The sequence below is a fragment of the Triturus cristatus genome, chromosome 3_1 (assembly GCF_964204655.1).
Source record: "Triturus cristatus chromosome 3_1, aTriCri1.1, whole genome shotgun sequence".
Lineage (NCBI taxonomy): Eukaryota > Metazoa > Chordata > Amphibia > Caudata > Salamandridae > Triturus > Triturus cristatus.
The window spans coordinates 241,965,532-241,980,428 of NC_140583.1; the positions used below are offsets into that span (position 1 = coordinate 241,965,532).

The following is a 14,897-nucleotide window of genomic DNA, read 5'->3' on the forward strand; positions in this document are numbered from 1 at the left end:
CCTACATTTCCTTACGACGTGGATTGTGTACATTTTTTTTAGAACGCATGGTCATTTATCATACATACCTTTACAACGAAATTCATTGTAAAGGTATGCGTGGTAAAGGACCATCCGTTCTAAAAAAAAAAATACGTAGTAATGACTACACGATGTACAAAGCATGCATGGTAATGCATGCGTTGTAATGGTAACAGCTGTTTACCGATCGAAGCTGGCCCCTGTTCTTCAGTGAGTCTTTTATTTGATTAGGAGGAAGGAATGTGTTTTTTTTTTTTAACCAAAAAGTGCATTCCCAGCTGTTGCATTGTGAAAGTGTCCGCGTGGCCTGGTTTCACTTCCGATGAGAGCGTGGAAGGGTCTGTTTCGATCTAAAGGAGTTCTGTTGTTGGACAGGGCCGGCGCAACACGTCATCAGAAAACACAGCTAATGGAAAGTGTCATCCTCGAAGTGTGGAGCAGTCCCATGAGAGGTCAACGAGTGTGCGTCCCACCGCAGTTTGACCGTACTGTGCCGTTCTAGGTTACTGGAGGCAGAAGCGGCATCCATCGCCGGTCCTCTTGTACACTAAAAAAAGGACCAAACGATGCTTTCCTTTCTTCTTCTGCTGCAACATCTGTTCTTCCTCCTCTACTGCAAGTGGATCAACTTCGGCAAAACTAGAAGCCATAGATGTATTAAAAATAAACAAACACACAAAAAAGGTATATCAATATAAAGAGAAGCAAGAAACAGGTCTTCTCTCTATCAAGGACAACAAGCATTTGCAATGCAATAGGTCTCGCATTTGCGAGAGTTTGAGCTATTGGCATTGTAAATGTGTCTTGAAAACTTGCAAGTGGTGCTTATAGTCCTTGCTTACGAGAAGCAAGGCTGGCAGTAACTGCGCCTCTTACTGCCAGCCTTGCTTCTATAAGTACAAAGTGCATATTTACACACCGTTTGCAAGTTTTCAAAACACAAATAAAAGGCGTTGTCATTTACAATGCCAATAGCTCAAACTCTCGCAAATGCGAGACCAATTGCATTGGAAATGCTTGTTAGTTGTGATTTTCACAGGTTGACCTGGAATTTACCCTGCATGTAAAAATGTGTCCGGTGCACATTTAGCCATCCTTGATGCTTGCATCCTCTGTTTTATAGTGTAAGGCAAGACAGGGGTTGGGGCTGTAGTCAATATGGAGACTCACTTGGTATGCTGTAAATAATCACAAGGAAGACATCTGGGTTTCCCTTGGCAGACTTGGTTAGCTACTTGGTGCACAATGATCGGGAATCACTTAAGTCAGTGCCTAATTGTGCCATGGGGTACTTTTGAGTACACACTCAATCGGAGCATACGAATGCTTTTTGAAGCATGCAAAAAATTGCAATGACAATGAAGTCTAAATCCGTTTTCCAAGCAAATAATTATTTAAACACCACTTTTAAAAAAAAAAATTAAAAACGAAACACTACCTTTTCCAGCCATAAAACAAAATAACCCCACGAATCCTGTTGTATATGAAGAGTGTTTCTGCAAGTGTACTGTTCTTTAATATGGAAGCTTTGACACTAATAGGCCTATTATGGAACTGCACTGTGAAGTACGTATTTAAAGTGCTATTTTGGTTTAACTGGTAGTCTGAACTCGTATATCTTGAAGTGCTTTTCATATGCTATCTGAAATTGCAGCAAGACGTGGTCTAGAAATAGCAAAGACAAATGCAATGCTGCCTATCGAGTTACTAATGCAGGGAGAACTAACAAAACGGATGCAATTGAAAGACTTAACTGGAGCCTTGTGTACCTCCTGCTCTAAGCCTAACACTGTGCCCCTTGTAATATCAGCAATAGTATGGAGATTCCAAAGGGATGAAATACTGAAATACCACCCCAGTGGCCAGCGTGTGAAAGGAGTAGTTTCTTACCTGTAACTCCAGTTCTGTAGTAGGGGTATCTCTGTTATAGTCATAATCTATGAATAGTCCCGCCCATGTGCGGGGACCCCAGAGCAATCAAAATATCTCTTAAGCTGTCCTGCATTTGCAAACCTGCAAAGACACTTAAGAGACAGACAAAATAATACAGCCTAATAACAATATGGCTGCACTGGCCAGCACTTCCTCTGAAGTGAACACAAAAGCCAAAATAAAGTTTAAATGTCATTTTTATTCACATCTGACATGTTCCTTTATTGTATCACACTCCCTTCACCAAAATCCCTTTAAACAATAGAGAGGAAGGGGTGGACAGACAAGCCCTATAGGCTGTCATAATGTGTCTGCTAAAGGGATACCGTGCCTTTAAGAAACTCTCCAGAGACCCCCGGTATCCCAGGATGCACAGCCAAAGCAAGTTACTTTCAGTTCTTTTTGAAGGTGTATAACAGGCCTGATACTGCCAGGATTACTCCACCGGGGAGGAGGGAGGGTCGCTTATGACTATAACAGAGATACCCCTACTACAGAACTGGAGTTACAGGTAAGAAACTACTCCTTCTGTAGTAGGGGATCTCTGTGTATAGTCATAATCTATGAATAGAATGGCAAGCCCATCCCAACCAACAAACAGCGGTGGAGTAAGAACCAAACACCAACAAATCACTGTGCAAACAAATTCCTCAGCGAAGCCTGTCCAACCTGCGCATCTGCCCTAGCATCAGAGTCCAGGCAGTAATGCTTTGTAAACGTATGGACCGACTTCCAGGTGGCAGCCTTACAAATGTCAGTAATTGGAACATTCCTAAGCAAAGCCGTAGTAGCTGCTTTGCCCCTAGTCGAATGTGCTGTAGGCTTACCCCCTAACGTCTTATTAGCTTTCTGATAACAAAGCTGAATACAGGACACAATCCATCTGGAAATGGACTGTTTTGAGGTAGCTAGACCAGTTCGAACTGAACCATAATTTACAAACAGTTGATCCGACCTGCGGATGTCTTTTGTCTTATCTAGATAGAATTTCAACACCCTACGCACATCTAGTGAATGCAGAGACCTCTCCGCCGGAGAGGAAGGATGCTGAAAAAATGTAGGCAAAGTTATCATTTGATTTACATGGAAATCAGATATCACTTTAGGCAAAAATTTAGGATGCGTACGCATCACTACTTTAGACGCATGGAATACAGTATATGGCTCTTGACAACACAGAGCCTGAATCTCACTTACCCTCCTGGCCGATGTAATGGCCACAAGGAAGGCAGCCTTCCAGGACAAATGCTGCAAAGAAGCCTTATGAATAGGCTCAAAAGGCTCCCTCATCAATCTGGACAACACCACGTTCAATTCCCATGGTGGAGAAGGTTGTCTAACAGGGGGAAACACCTTACGCAAACACTCCAAAAAATCTTTAATCACAGGGATTTGAAAAAATGAGGTTTGGGGAGGGCCCTTTCTATATGCAGTCAAAGCTGCGAGATGAACTTTAATAGACTGAAAATTAAGCCCAGATTGAGCTAACTGCAGCAGATAAGGCAAAATAACATCTTTACAGGATGTAGGGTCAATGTCCTTCGCCTTGCACCACAAGCAGAATCTCTTCCACTTATAGGAGTAAGAAGTCCTTGTAGACGGTCTCTTCGACTCTTTCAAGATCTCCATACAGTCCTGAGGTAGGTTCAAGTGTCCATACTGTACTAGCTCAGGAGCCATGCTGCCAAACTCAAGGACGAGAGATTGGGGTGAACCATCTGTCCTCCGAACTTCGTGAGAAGGTTCGGCCGACACGGCAGGCGCCGGTGTGGCAGAACAGACCGGTGAAGAAGGTCGGTGAACCACCATTGCCTTGGCCACTCCGGAGCAATCAGGATCATCCTGGCTCTGGATTGCGACAGCTTGATCAGCACCGCCGGAATCAGGGGAATGGGTGGAAAGGCGTAGAGAAAGCTGTTGGACCAGCTGATCCATAGGGCATTCCCCAGTGTCCCTGGATGGTAGTACCTGGACGCGAAGTCGCGGCATTTGCTGTTTTCTGCCGTAGCGAACAGATCGATATCCGGAGTGCCCCACTCTGCGAAGACGTCTCTTAGCACGTCGTCGTTTAGCACCCACTCGTGATTTTCTTGAACGAGCCTGCTGAGCGCATCGGCTTGGGCATTCTGCACTCCCGGCAGATGGGTTGCCGTGATCGTCAGGTTCCTGGCCACCAGCCAATTCCAGATCGTCTGTGCCTCCCGAGACAGCGTGCGTGAACGGGAGCCCCCCTGCTTGTTGAGGTAATACATGGTAGTATTATTGTCAGTCTGAACAAGCAGGGAGTTCGTCGTGAAGGAGGGATGGAACGCCTTCAGGGCCAAGTGTACTGCTCTGAGTTCCAAAAAGTTGATGTGGTAAGTCATCTCCATCTGCGGCCATATCCCCTGAATCTGAAGAGGGCCCGAAAGCGCTCCCCAGCCCTGGAGAGACGCATCGGTCACTATGGTCTGGATCGGAATATCCTTGTGGAAAGGAGTCCCCTTGCAAACATTCTCTGAGGAGCACCACCATTTCAGAGATTGGAGAGCGTGTTGGGACAGATTAATCTTGTCCTCCCAACGCCCCCGCCTCTGGTCCCATTGATCCTCCAGACATTCCTGCAGAGGCCTCATATGCAGACGTGCATTGGGGGTGAGAAAGATGCAGGAAGCCATCGACCCCAGTAAGGAGGACACCGTCCTCACTGTAGGAGAGTGGGCTGAGAGGAGGTGCAGGGCCTTCCCACGGATCGATAAGCGTCTCTCCTCCGAAGGACACACGCTTGCGTTCAAGGTATTGACTGAGGCCCCCCAAGTACTGGAGACACTGCACAGGAATCGGCACTGACTTTGACATGTTGATGTGCAGCCCCAGGCGATGAAGCAAGGCAGCTGTCCTGTTGAAGTGACACTGGGCTTCCCGGAACGTGGAAGCCTTGATCAGCCAATCGTCCAGGTATGGATACACAAACACTTTGGTCTTCCGCAAGTGTGCTGCCACCACTGCCATGCACTTGGAGAACGTCCGTGGGGCAGACTTCAGACCAAACGGGAGTACTGTATACTGGTAATGGTTGTTGCCTACCAGAAACCTCAGGAACTTGCGATGCTTTGGTGCGATCGGCACATGAAAGTAAGCGTCCTGCAGATCTATGGCGCACAGCCAATCTCCTCGATGCAACGGAGGGTAAATCTGATGCAGGGACAACATACGGAACTTTTCTCTGCGGATCCACTTGTTTGCTTGACGCAGATCTAGAATAGGCCTGAACTCGTTTTTGTCCTTTTTTCTGACGAGAAAGAACCTGGAGTAAAGGCCTGTTCCTCTTTGCCTCAAAGGAACAGTTTCTATCGCCTTCTTCCTTAACAGAACATCCGCCTCCCCCTGGAGCTTCCGTACCATGAAGGGAGAGCGCACTGGTGGAATCTGAAGAGGCGGGCTGGTGAAACGAAGACTGTATCCATTGCAAACAATATTCAGCACCCACTTGTCCTGAGTTATTGTCCTCCACTCTGCCAGGTAGAACTGAATACTTCCCCCCCCACCGGAGCGGGTGACGGACGAGGGGGAAGTGACCTTTCAGGGCTTCGACCCGGCCGGGCCTTTGTTCCCCGACGAGGATTGATGCTGGCCTCAGCCCCTCTGAAAGGACTGCCTCGGGAACTGTTGTTGTTGCTGGTGCTGTTGTTGGTGACCAGACTGGCGCCCTTGACCGCGTTGCTTAGAATAACGCCTGCCATAGGAACGGAATGACTTCTTCTGCTCCTTGGGTCTTTCCAACCCCACGGCCTTCAGGGTTTCTGCTTCGGCCTTCATGCGGGCCATCTCGTCATCCGCATGAGACCCGAACAACGTCGAGCCAGAGAAAGGCAAGTTCGCAATCTTTTGCTGCGCTTCAGGCTTGAGAGAGGTAAGCGTCAGCCAGGAATGTCTCCTCATGTGCACTCCATGACAGTACCCATGGGCCGCCAGCAACGAGACATCCCCCGCCGCACTGATGATCTGGTTGGAGACCATCATGCCCTCGTTCAGCACCTCCTGGAAGTCCTCCCTTTTGTCCCTAGGCAGGGAGGCAGCAAACTGTTGCAGAGAGTCCCAAAGCGATCGGTCATAGCGACCCAGTAGGGCAGAGGCGCTAGCGGCCTTCATAGTCGTGGCCGACGTAGAGCACATTCTCCTCCCCAAGGAGTCCATCTTGCGGCTCTCCTTATCCGGAGGAGCCGTGGAAGAGGGCGTCGTGGAGTGTTGTTTACGAGCCGCCACCACAATGACAGAGTCCGGGGGAGGGTCCACCCTGAGGAAGGCCGGGTCTGAATCAGGGGCCCTGTATTTCTTCTGCAACCGTGAGGGAGAAGACTTCACCACCGCAGGTGTCAAGAAAACCTCCATGGCTGGTTCCTCCAAACCCGGAACCAAAGGAAGGAGGGGGCGTGAGAGGTGAGCCTTGTGCAATGTCTCAAAGATCACCGAGGTAGTGGGAACCGGGACTGCTACGGAGATTCCCAATTTCGCCGCCCCCCTCATCAGCACATCCTGGAAAGTGGCAATATCATCCACCGGCGAGATTCGGATAGGCGGAGTTTCCGACAGCGAGGGGGAGAGCCGTCCATTGCCAGAAGAGTCCGTATACCACGTGCCTCTGGAACGAGATCTATACCTCCGTCGTCCATGCCTCGTGCGAGTGGACGACCTGCGTCTACTCCGTGACCTCCGGCGAGATCGAGAACGCGACCTCTGTCTGCGAGGAGCCTTAGGAACCGCCGGTAGCCGAGGAGACGGCGGAAGCTGCGGCACTGGCGGTGGTGGAGGTGGTGTAGGCCGCTGAGAAGGAGGAGGAGGAGGAGGAGGCGGAGGCGGCGTAGGAGGCTTCTGAGGCAGCGGCTGGGGGAGAGGCTGCGGAGCTCCATCACTCCTTGCAGGGGAACCAGGACCAGCACTGTCCGGACTCCCGTCCACCCTTCTCTTCTTGGAGGGCCTATCCCGTGCTGAAGTAAACGAGGGGGAGCGCCGTCGCCTCCTAGATCCACGACTGGAGATTGTAATCACCGAATACGTGTTCCCCGAAGTCACCGACGTCGAACTGATAGTCGACCTCGTCCGGCGTCTTCTCGCCGTCCGGCGTCCCCTCGACGTCGACCGGTGGCCCCTCGACGTCGACGGTGAACGATGTCTCCGACGCCGATCTTCTTCGCCTCGACGTCGATATCCTTCGCCTCGACGGCGATCTGTGCCTCCGTCTCGACGGCAGTCGCCAGTGTCTCGGCGTTGATGTCGTCGGCGTCGATCCATCGCGGGGCTCGGTACGACGTCGATGGTGTGTCGACGTCGACCGTGGAATCCTCGACGGCGACCTAGTCCTAGGTCTCGCCGGCCCCTCTCTCGACGTCGAACGCACCGGTGCTTTACCTCTCGTCGTCGACGTCGTCGCCTTCGACGTCGAACGCGATCTACCAGCCGGTAGGCGTCGTTTCTGCTGCTGTTTCTGCCCGGAGGTCCCTCCAGTGGCTGAAGCATGGGCAGAGGAAGGGGAATGAGATCCTCCATGCCCCGAAGTCCCACCTGTCCTCTGCTTCTCCTGTCCCTGGAGGCGAATCTTCTCCCTGTCCCTCAGGGTCCTCTTAGAGAAGGTCTTGCAGATGGCACACGTAGCAGGGACATGTGAGGATGACAAGCAGAGGATACAGACATCATGTGGGTCCGTCTTGGCCTTTTTCCTCCCACACTCAGGGCATTTATCAAATAAAGCCATGCTAAGAGTGAGCAAACTGCACCAAAATGCAGGATGCAGTAGAGAAAGGCTCTAGACGTCGAATGAACACACTATTTATCCAAAAATCTAAAATTTAGTCCAAATATCCACCCAAAAGGGTAGAGCTCAATCTCCAGGGTCCTGCTAGCAGGAGCCGGAAAAAAGAACTGAAAGTAACTTGCTTTGGCTGTGCATCCTGGGATACCGGGGGTCTCTGGAGAGTTTCTTAAAGGCACGGTATCCCTTTAGCAGACACATAATGACAGCCTATAGGACTTGTCTGTCCACCCCTTCCTCTCTATTGTTTAAAGGGATTTTGGTGAAGGGAGTGTGATACAATAAAGGAACATGTCAGATGTGAATAAAAATGACATTTAAACTTTATTTTGGCTTTTGTGTTCACTTCAGAGGAAGTGCTGGCCAGTGCAGCCATATTGTTATTAGGCTGTATTATTTTGTCTGTCTCTTAAGTGTCTTTGCAGGTTTGCAAATGCAGGACAGCTTAAGAGATATTTTGATTGCTCCGGGGTCCCCGCACATGGGCGGGACTATTCATAGATTATGACTATACACAGAGATCCCCTACTACAGAACTTAGGGTGTGGCCTGTTTTAGTGCCAAACACCAGTAACATGCTGGTTTCATACAAATAACTTCTGAGCAAATCCAATCACAAAGAGATTAAAAATATCCCTGTCCAACCCCTAGGGTGTGTAAGGCTGTAAGAATGCACCATTGATTGTCCCGGACAAAGAACCCCAGGTTCCAAATGTCTTTTGGTCTGTGCCCAGTGTGTTTACAATGAAGCGTTTTTCATCCAAACCTTAAACCCCTGTAAAGAATGTGCAGCTGACACTATTGTTAGTGGATTGTGGGGCTTCATTGAGTAAATATGGGCACAGAAAAAGAACGCAGTGTGCCACAAGTGGGAAAGGACCCCGCAAATAATGTTCCCTCAGGTACTGAAGATAGCCCCAACCCCCACCCCCCCTAGTTTAAAATAGCCCCCCCTTAAAGTGTGTATGTAATAGCGCCCCTGACAGCAGATGCAGTGTTTTAAACTTTGGCAATGCGAGAGTTATGGCTGGAGGTCCGCGTGCACGAGTGGACACAGAAAACAGAGATACCGGTGATTGGAGAGCTCTGGGGCCAGCATGCATTGGCACGGTGTGATCCTGGTCACTCGTAAAGAAGAACCCACACGTGCCGGCAGGAACGCCAGTGTAATTAGTGTTGTCAGAGGGAGAACACGTGGATAGTATGCGGCCAGGAAAGTGTGAGAATGAGCCGGTTAAAGCAGGGCGAGAGGCAGAGAGGAGTAGGTGTTTTTAGCGAGATGGAGAGGGAGGGAACACGGAGAGCTGTGAATGCAAAGAAAGATGTAGCGGTGAGAAAAGGAAGGGTATAAAAGAGGAAGGTATTTCACGGGTTGCTGATAGCAGGGAGAACGGATAAAGGCAGAGGAGGAGTGAAAGAGGTGAAGCTGGCGAAAGATGAGGAGGGAGCGGGGTGTATGCTCAAAGCTTTGTCATAATGTGTGCTATTAAACGCTGCAGGGTGGCACGACTTGATGGGCAGTGCTCACGAGAGCACACAGACACCCAAACACATGGCATGTGACTCGTGTCGGTTTGTACAGATTTCTATCTGATTTTCGTAGTGTTTAGCATTATTGGGGCCCCATAGGTCATTTAAGGTAGGCGTGGGGTGTGCTATCAGATTTGAACGCAGTGTGCAAATAATGGTTTTAGAGATCACTTGCTCAGTTTACAGCATCGCGTCTCCGTGGACAGACTCGCATTGCAACTCTTGCTATCAGGCAGGCCACAAGAAGCATGGAATCTAGTGACTTGCATAAAGACGCTGTAGAAGAAAAGCGGGTTCTTTATTTCAATTTACACTATTTGTCCAGGTGAACAAATATTATTGTATTGAGAAGGACAATATACAGTAATATTATTTACACGGAAGGGGTCATCGTTGCATGTGTTTGTTATTCGTTCGTCTCCAGCGCAGCCGGCAAACAGACGCAAAGAAAAAAAATAACAGAGCTCCCTGGAAGACGGCACCAGAAAGACGCGTCCTTAATCTGTTTTCTTGCCCTGGGCTGCTCTGCTTGAGCCGGTGTGAAAGATACAGTAAGGAACACGCAGTTAGAGATATCACAAAAATGAGTGCCTGCTGCTTGCTTCCTCTGACAGACGGGCACTTGAGAGCAATGTATCAGAGTTCGGAGCTGATCAATAACGTGTCCACAGGACCCGATGTGTGTTCTCGGCTCAGAGGGAAAACAGCAATTAAGGAGGATGTCTCGGTCTCCCTTCACGCCCAGGGAGGAGGGAGATGCGAGCAGAGCATCAAAGGGTTGGGTGAGAAGGGAGGGGGGAATGCAAGGGTCAAAGCGGCAAAGTGAAAGTAATCGAGCAGAGCATCAAAGGGCTGGGTGAGAAGGGAGGGGGGAATGCAATGAGCAGAGGAGCAGCTGTGCACGTGCATGTGATCGTGCACTCAAGGTTTAGGCCAGCCAAAATACTGTGGGTAGCACTTTGAAAATCCCACATATAAAATGTCTCTTCGAGCCTTTGGCTCGCGAGACCTAAAAAGGGAAATATCAGAAGGATGGATCCTCCCTCTTTCACAATGAAACTGATTTCAACCAATCAGATTCCTTTTTTCTTTTGCTGACATGAAGTCGCATAGGGTGCACGCACTCGTCACGCACCCGCGAAAATTATATATCATTATACACTATGAATAAAAATTTCTATAAACTTTTAATAAGTATATTAGCAAAACTGTTCAGTCTAATATATTCAAACTTTCTATAGTCATTTTTTCAACTGTAAAAGTACACCGAAGTCTCGACTTCAGCTCGATCTCAGCGCGATCACGGCACGACACCGGAAATGCGCGTGGGGAGATGTTGCGCACATTAAGCGGCTACACCGCGCATTTCACAACTTTACTTTCGCCGAAATTAGATTGAAAATACTTTAATACTTTTATTATTAAATTTAGACAAACACTTTAAGGAAAACTTTTATTTATAATTAATTTAAAGATATTTCCTACTTTACAAATTACGCCAAAGTCGCGACCCCAGCGCGACTTTTCGAAATGGCTACCAGAATGTGCGCAGCCATCATGTAGGATGCACGACTTCTGTATAATATTACAAAAAAAAAAAGGAATATAGTTTTCCTAACTAAAAATTATTCTATATATATATATATATATATAAATAAAAAAATAAAACACAGAATTGAGGTACATTGTACTTGCAAATTTTCATTTAAAAAACCTTTGAAATTCACTGAAAAAAACCATAGGTTTCAGGCACGTTATAGTTCGAAATTAGCAATTAAAAAACCATAGAAATTCACACAAAAAAAACATAGGTTTCAGGCACGTTATCGTGAGAAATTAGCATTTAAAAAAAACATAGAAATTCACTGAAAAAACCATAGGTTTCAGGAACATTATAGTTAGTTGGACATTTCACTTGTATATATCAATAGAAATTCCGGTGGTATAGTTAGTTCAGCTAACTATAACTCGCGCCCCCGCAATGCACTGCTGATGACGTCATATATTACATCATTCATGACATGGTCAGTGACATCACTGATGACATCACTGATGACATCTCAAAAGACATCACTGATGACATCATCCACTTGAAAATCTGATGCACCTCTTCACACCTGAATATAACCTTTGATACACCCACTCTAAAATACAGACTACCATTTTCGAAAAAATAGACGCATCAATACCAGTTACTAAATAGGCGCTGACTGATTCCTAGGTCTACACACACATCCACCCTTACGGTCACTCATACATGCAGTCACTCATCAATACAACACTATCATATACACTCATACACCTATACAGACACTCGCACACTGCCACATATCCAGAGTTACTCACACACCTAGTCAGTCATGCAAAGAATCAATCATACTTCCATTTACTCACCTATACAGTTATACAGACACCACCTCACTTATTCATACAGATACTAACACATAATTACTCTTATAGAATCACTGATACAAATACACACTCACCCATACAGCCACTCTCACAATTACTGACTCTCACATATAGTTATTTATATACACCATCACTCCCATATACTGCCTTTTACATATGTACTTACATGCACATTTACCACTGAGACATCCATTCATCCAGTCTGAGGAGGAGTCAGGTGTGACTTCAGCATGTTGATCGTAAACCACAGCGAGTGTAAAAGGTTCAATGTAGTCTGGAGGTGGATGACAACTGCCTTGGGAGAGCCAACCTTCTGCAGCCAGTCATCCAGACAGGGGAAGACTGGGGCCCTGAAGAAGTGTAGCAACCACCACCATCACTTTTATGAACACCCGGGAGCACTGATGAGGCAGAAGGGGAGCACAGCGTACTGAAATGCTCATGGCCCAACATGAATTGCTGGTGATGCCTGCAAGACTGCAGGCCGGGGATGTGGAAGTATGATCTAGAATGGGACGAAGGACTCCGCACATTTTCAGCACCAGGATGTGGTAGGAATAGCAACCTCAGCCTACTTCTGGAGCAAGCATCCTATCAATGGCTTAAACAGAGCATGCATTTCCTGACGGAGCATGGAGAGATGGTCTTTCTTCAGCAGTTCTGGTGATGGTGGGAAAGGTGGAGGACTTTCTACGAACTGAAGGGCATAACAAGCACAATTTGCAGCACCTACTTGTTGGTGGTTGTGTTGTTCCATTGGGACAGGTGGTGCCGGACAGTGCTGCCAAAAGTATAACAGTGCGGGCGGAGGGCTTGCTAATGTGCCTTGGAGAACACACCCATACACACTCACCCACACAGCTGTTTCCACATGCACTCTTGAACCCATACACTCAGTTAATCGACCACTCGCACATCTACGCAGAGTCACACACCTCCCACCCACAACTCAGGCAGCCATACAAATACTCAGGCAAGCAATCAATACCCCATATAGACACTCCTGCAGCTACTCACCAACCCATGCAGCAGCTTACACAACAACAGACTGACTGATACAGACTTTCACAAAGTTTAGTCACTAACCCATGCATTCAGAAAGACATTTAATCACTCACTTATACAGTCAGTCATGTACCTACTAAATCCTCCATACAGACACTTATACACCCACTCATTCTTCAATACAGCTTGGCATATATATAAAACAAATTTCAACTTTACGGAAACACACAGTCACTGGATGATGTCATCAGTGATGTCACTAACCAGGTCATGAATGATGTAATATGTGACGTCATCAGCAGTGCATTGCGGGGGTGCGAGTTATAGTTAGCTGAACTAACTATAACACCGGAATTTCTATGGTTTTGTACGAGTGAAATTTGCAACTAACTAGAACGTTCCTGAAACCTATGGTTTTTTCAGTGAATTTCTATGGTTTTTTAAATGCTAATTTCTAACTTTAACGTGCCTGAAAACTATGTTTTTTAAAGAGAATATATATATATATATATATATATATATATATATATATATATATATATATATTCACTGAAGTATAATCTGAATATATATATTTTATTCACACATACAGTTATGGTCATTTGACCGGAATAAAGTTTATCATTATTGTTAAATGTACATTTTCTTTGATAACTCGCAGCAAGCAGGGAAGCTAACTGGCCTTCGATAAAGAACTAATACCATCAAGAAAAGCAAACAAGTCTATAGGTGAGCTCATTTCAATAAAGAAATATTCATATTCCAATGCCCAACCATTAACATTCACAAGGTGGAACCCTATTAATCCTGGGCAAGTTTAAAGTGAAAAGCCAAAACCAGTCATTAAAAATTTTCTTAACATTTTTTTATTAACAACTTGACCAATGCAAAACAAAAATCAGGTACTCTAAACTTGCCATTTACCCAACCCTCCCCCAAATTATATGTGCTTTAAGGCACAGTGAAGAAATACTTTAAACAGATGCAGGTCTTCAAAGTAATGATGAGGACGTACACAATTAACATGTACTAATCTCTGCTGCATCTCTGTTTAATTAGTAAACCGTGAACTCATAAAAGTATTTATTCATGATTTTCCTTTACAAGATGTGTTCCATCACTGAAACAAAAATCCACTAATGCTCATTCTGCTGTATTGGAGCCAGTATCTGAAAGGAAACGGAATATTTATAAATACAGGAATCTCAACATTAACCATACATTTAAAACAATAAAGTAGTCATTATATAGAAGAACATGTCACCGAATCTGAATAGCCTCAACTAACCAAACATTTGATTAGCCTACTCGCAGAGGTACAGTCTATATCGAATCTCCTACAATTACCAGCTTTGTAATGAGTTTTAGCTTCGATCCAAATGACATTCGAGACCAAAACATTCACAATGCCTGCCCTCAAAGCACCCTCCTAGACTTTAACTGCAACACTCCAGAAGAACCGTATGAGGCAGACCCCATTCTGTGCTATTGCTAAAAAGGTTTGAGTTTTCAAACGTTAATACAAACAACTATCATCACTTGTTACATGGTTATGATAGTCAGAGACATGACATAAGAAAAGAAACAGACAGAGTATGGGGCTCCAGGGTCTGTTGAATACGGCCTATAAACAAACAGGACAGTAAAGTTTTAACTTCATGCAGCATATACAATTTAATACATATGGGGTGATATCATGCTGCTAGTCTTTCTTGGGTGGTTTTAGAACAACGAAATACAGAGTTGGAAACCTAGGTCCAGTCGTAATACACAGAGACGGAGTCTAGCAGGTTTATACCAAAAGGGAATGCTTTTATGTGGAGCTGTCATAATTTGACAAGCAGAGATGCATCCCCCGTGCTAAATCTTTACTCCCCATCCTAGCCGTTGAGAACATTGCATGCAGACTCTGCTCACCTAGTCACCTCTGCTATCATATACCCTTCCAACACCCATTATTGCTACGCTCCTCCTCAAGAAGTCGCACGCTGTGTGTACTAATTGAGATGGTGCTTGCCTTTCTCATATTTCTCTCCAGGTGGATGCTGACCTAATGAACAAGTTACTTACCTTTGGTAATGCTTTTACTGGTAGAGACCATCTTCCTTCGAATATTCCTTAGGTGTTAGAATGGATCCAGAAAATCTTGAGCAGTACCTCTTTCTGGAGGGACACCTGGCTGCCAAGATGACATCAGAGACCTTGGTAG

The 14,897-nt window shown here is 46.3% G+C and overlaps 1 protein-coding gene across 4 annotated transcripts in view; it reads right to left on the minus strand.

The window, feature by feature from the left end:
* Nucleotides 1-14,897, minus strand: part of GTF2A2 (general transcription factor IIA subunit 2) — a 347,399-nt gene that overhangs the window by 189,318 nt on the left and 143,184 nt on the right. For 2 of the 4 annotated variants that reach the window (XM_085643766.1, XM_085643767.1), the window contains exon 5: nt 13,539-13,857. The exons of the other annotated variants lie outside the window; for them this stretch is intronic. In XM_085643766.1, the coding sequence (XP_085499892.1) occupies nt 13,832-13,857 (26 nt within the window). In that variant the 3' untranslated portion in view covers nt 13,539-13,831. Of the gene's footprint in view, nt 1-13,538; nt 13,858-14,897 lie in introns of those variants that run through there. 4 annotated transcript variants of the gene reach the window in all.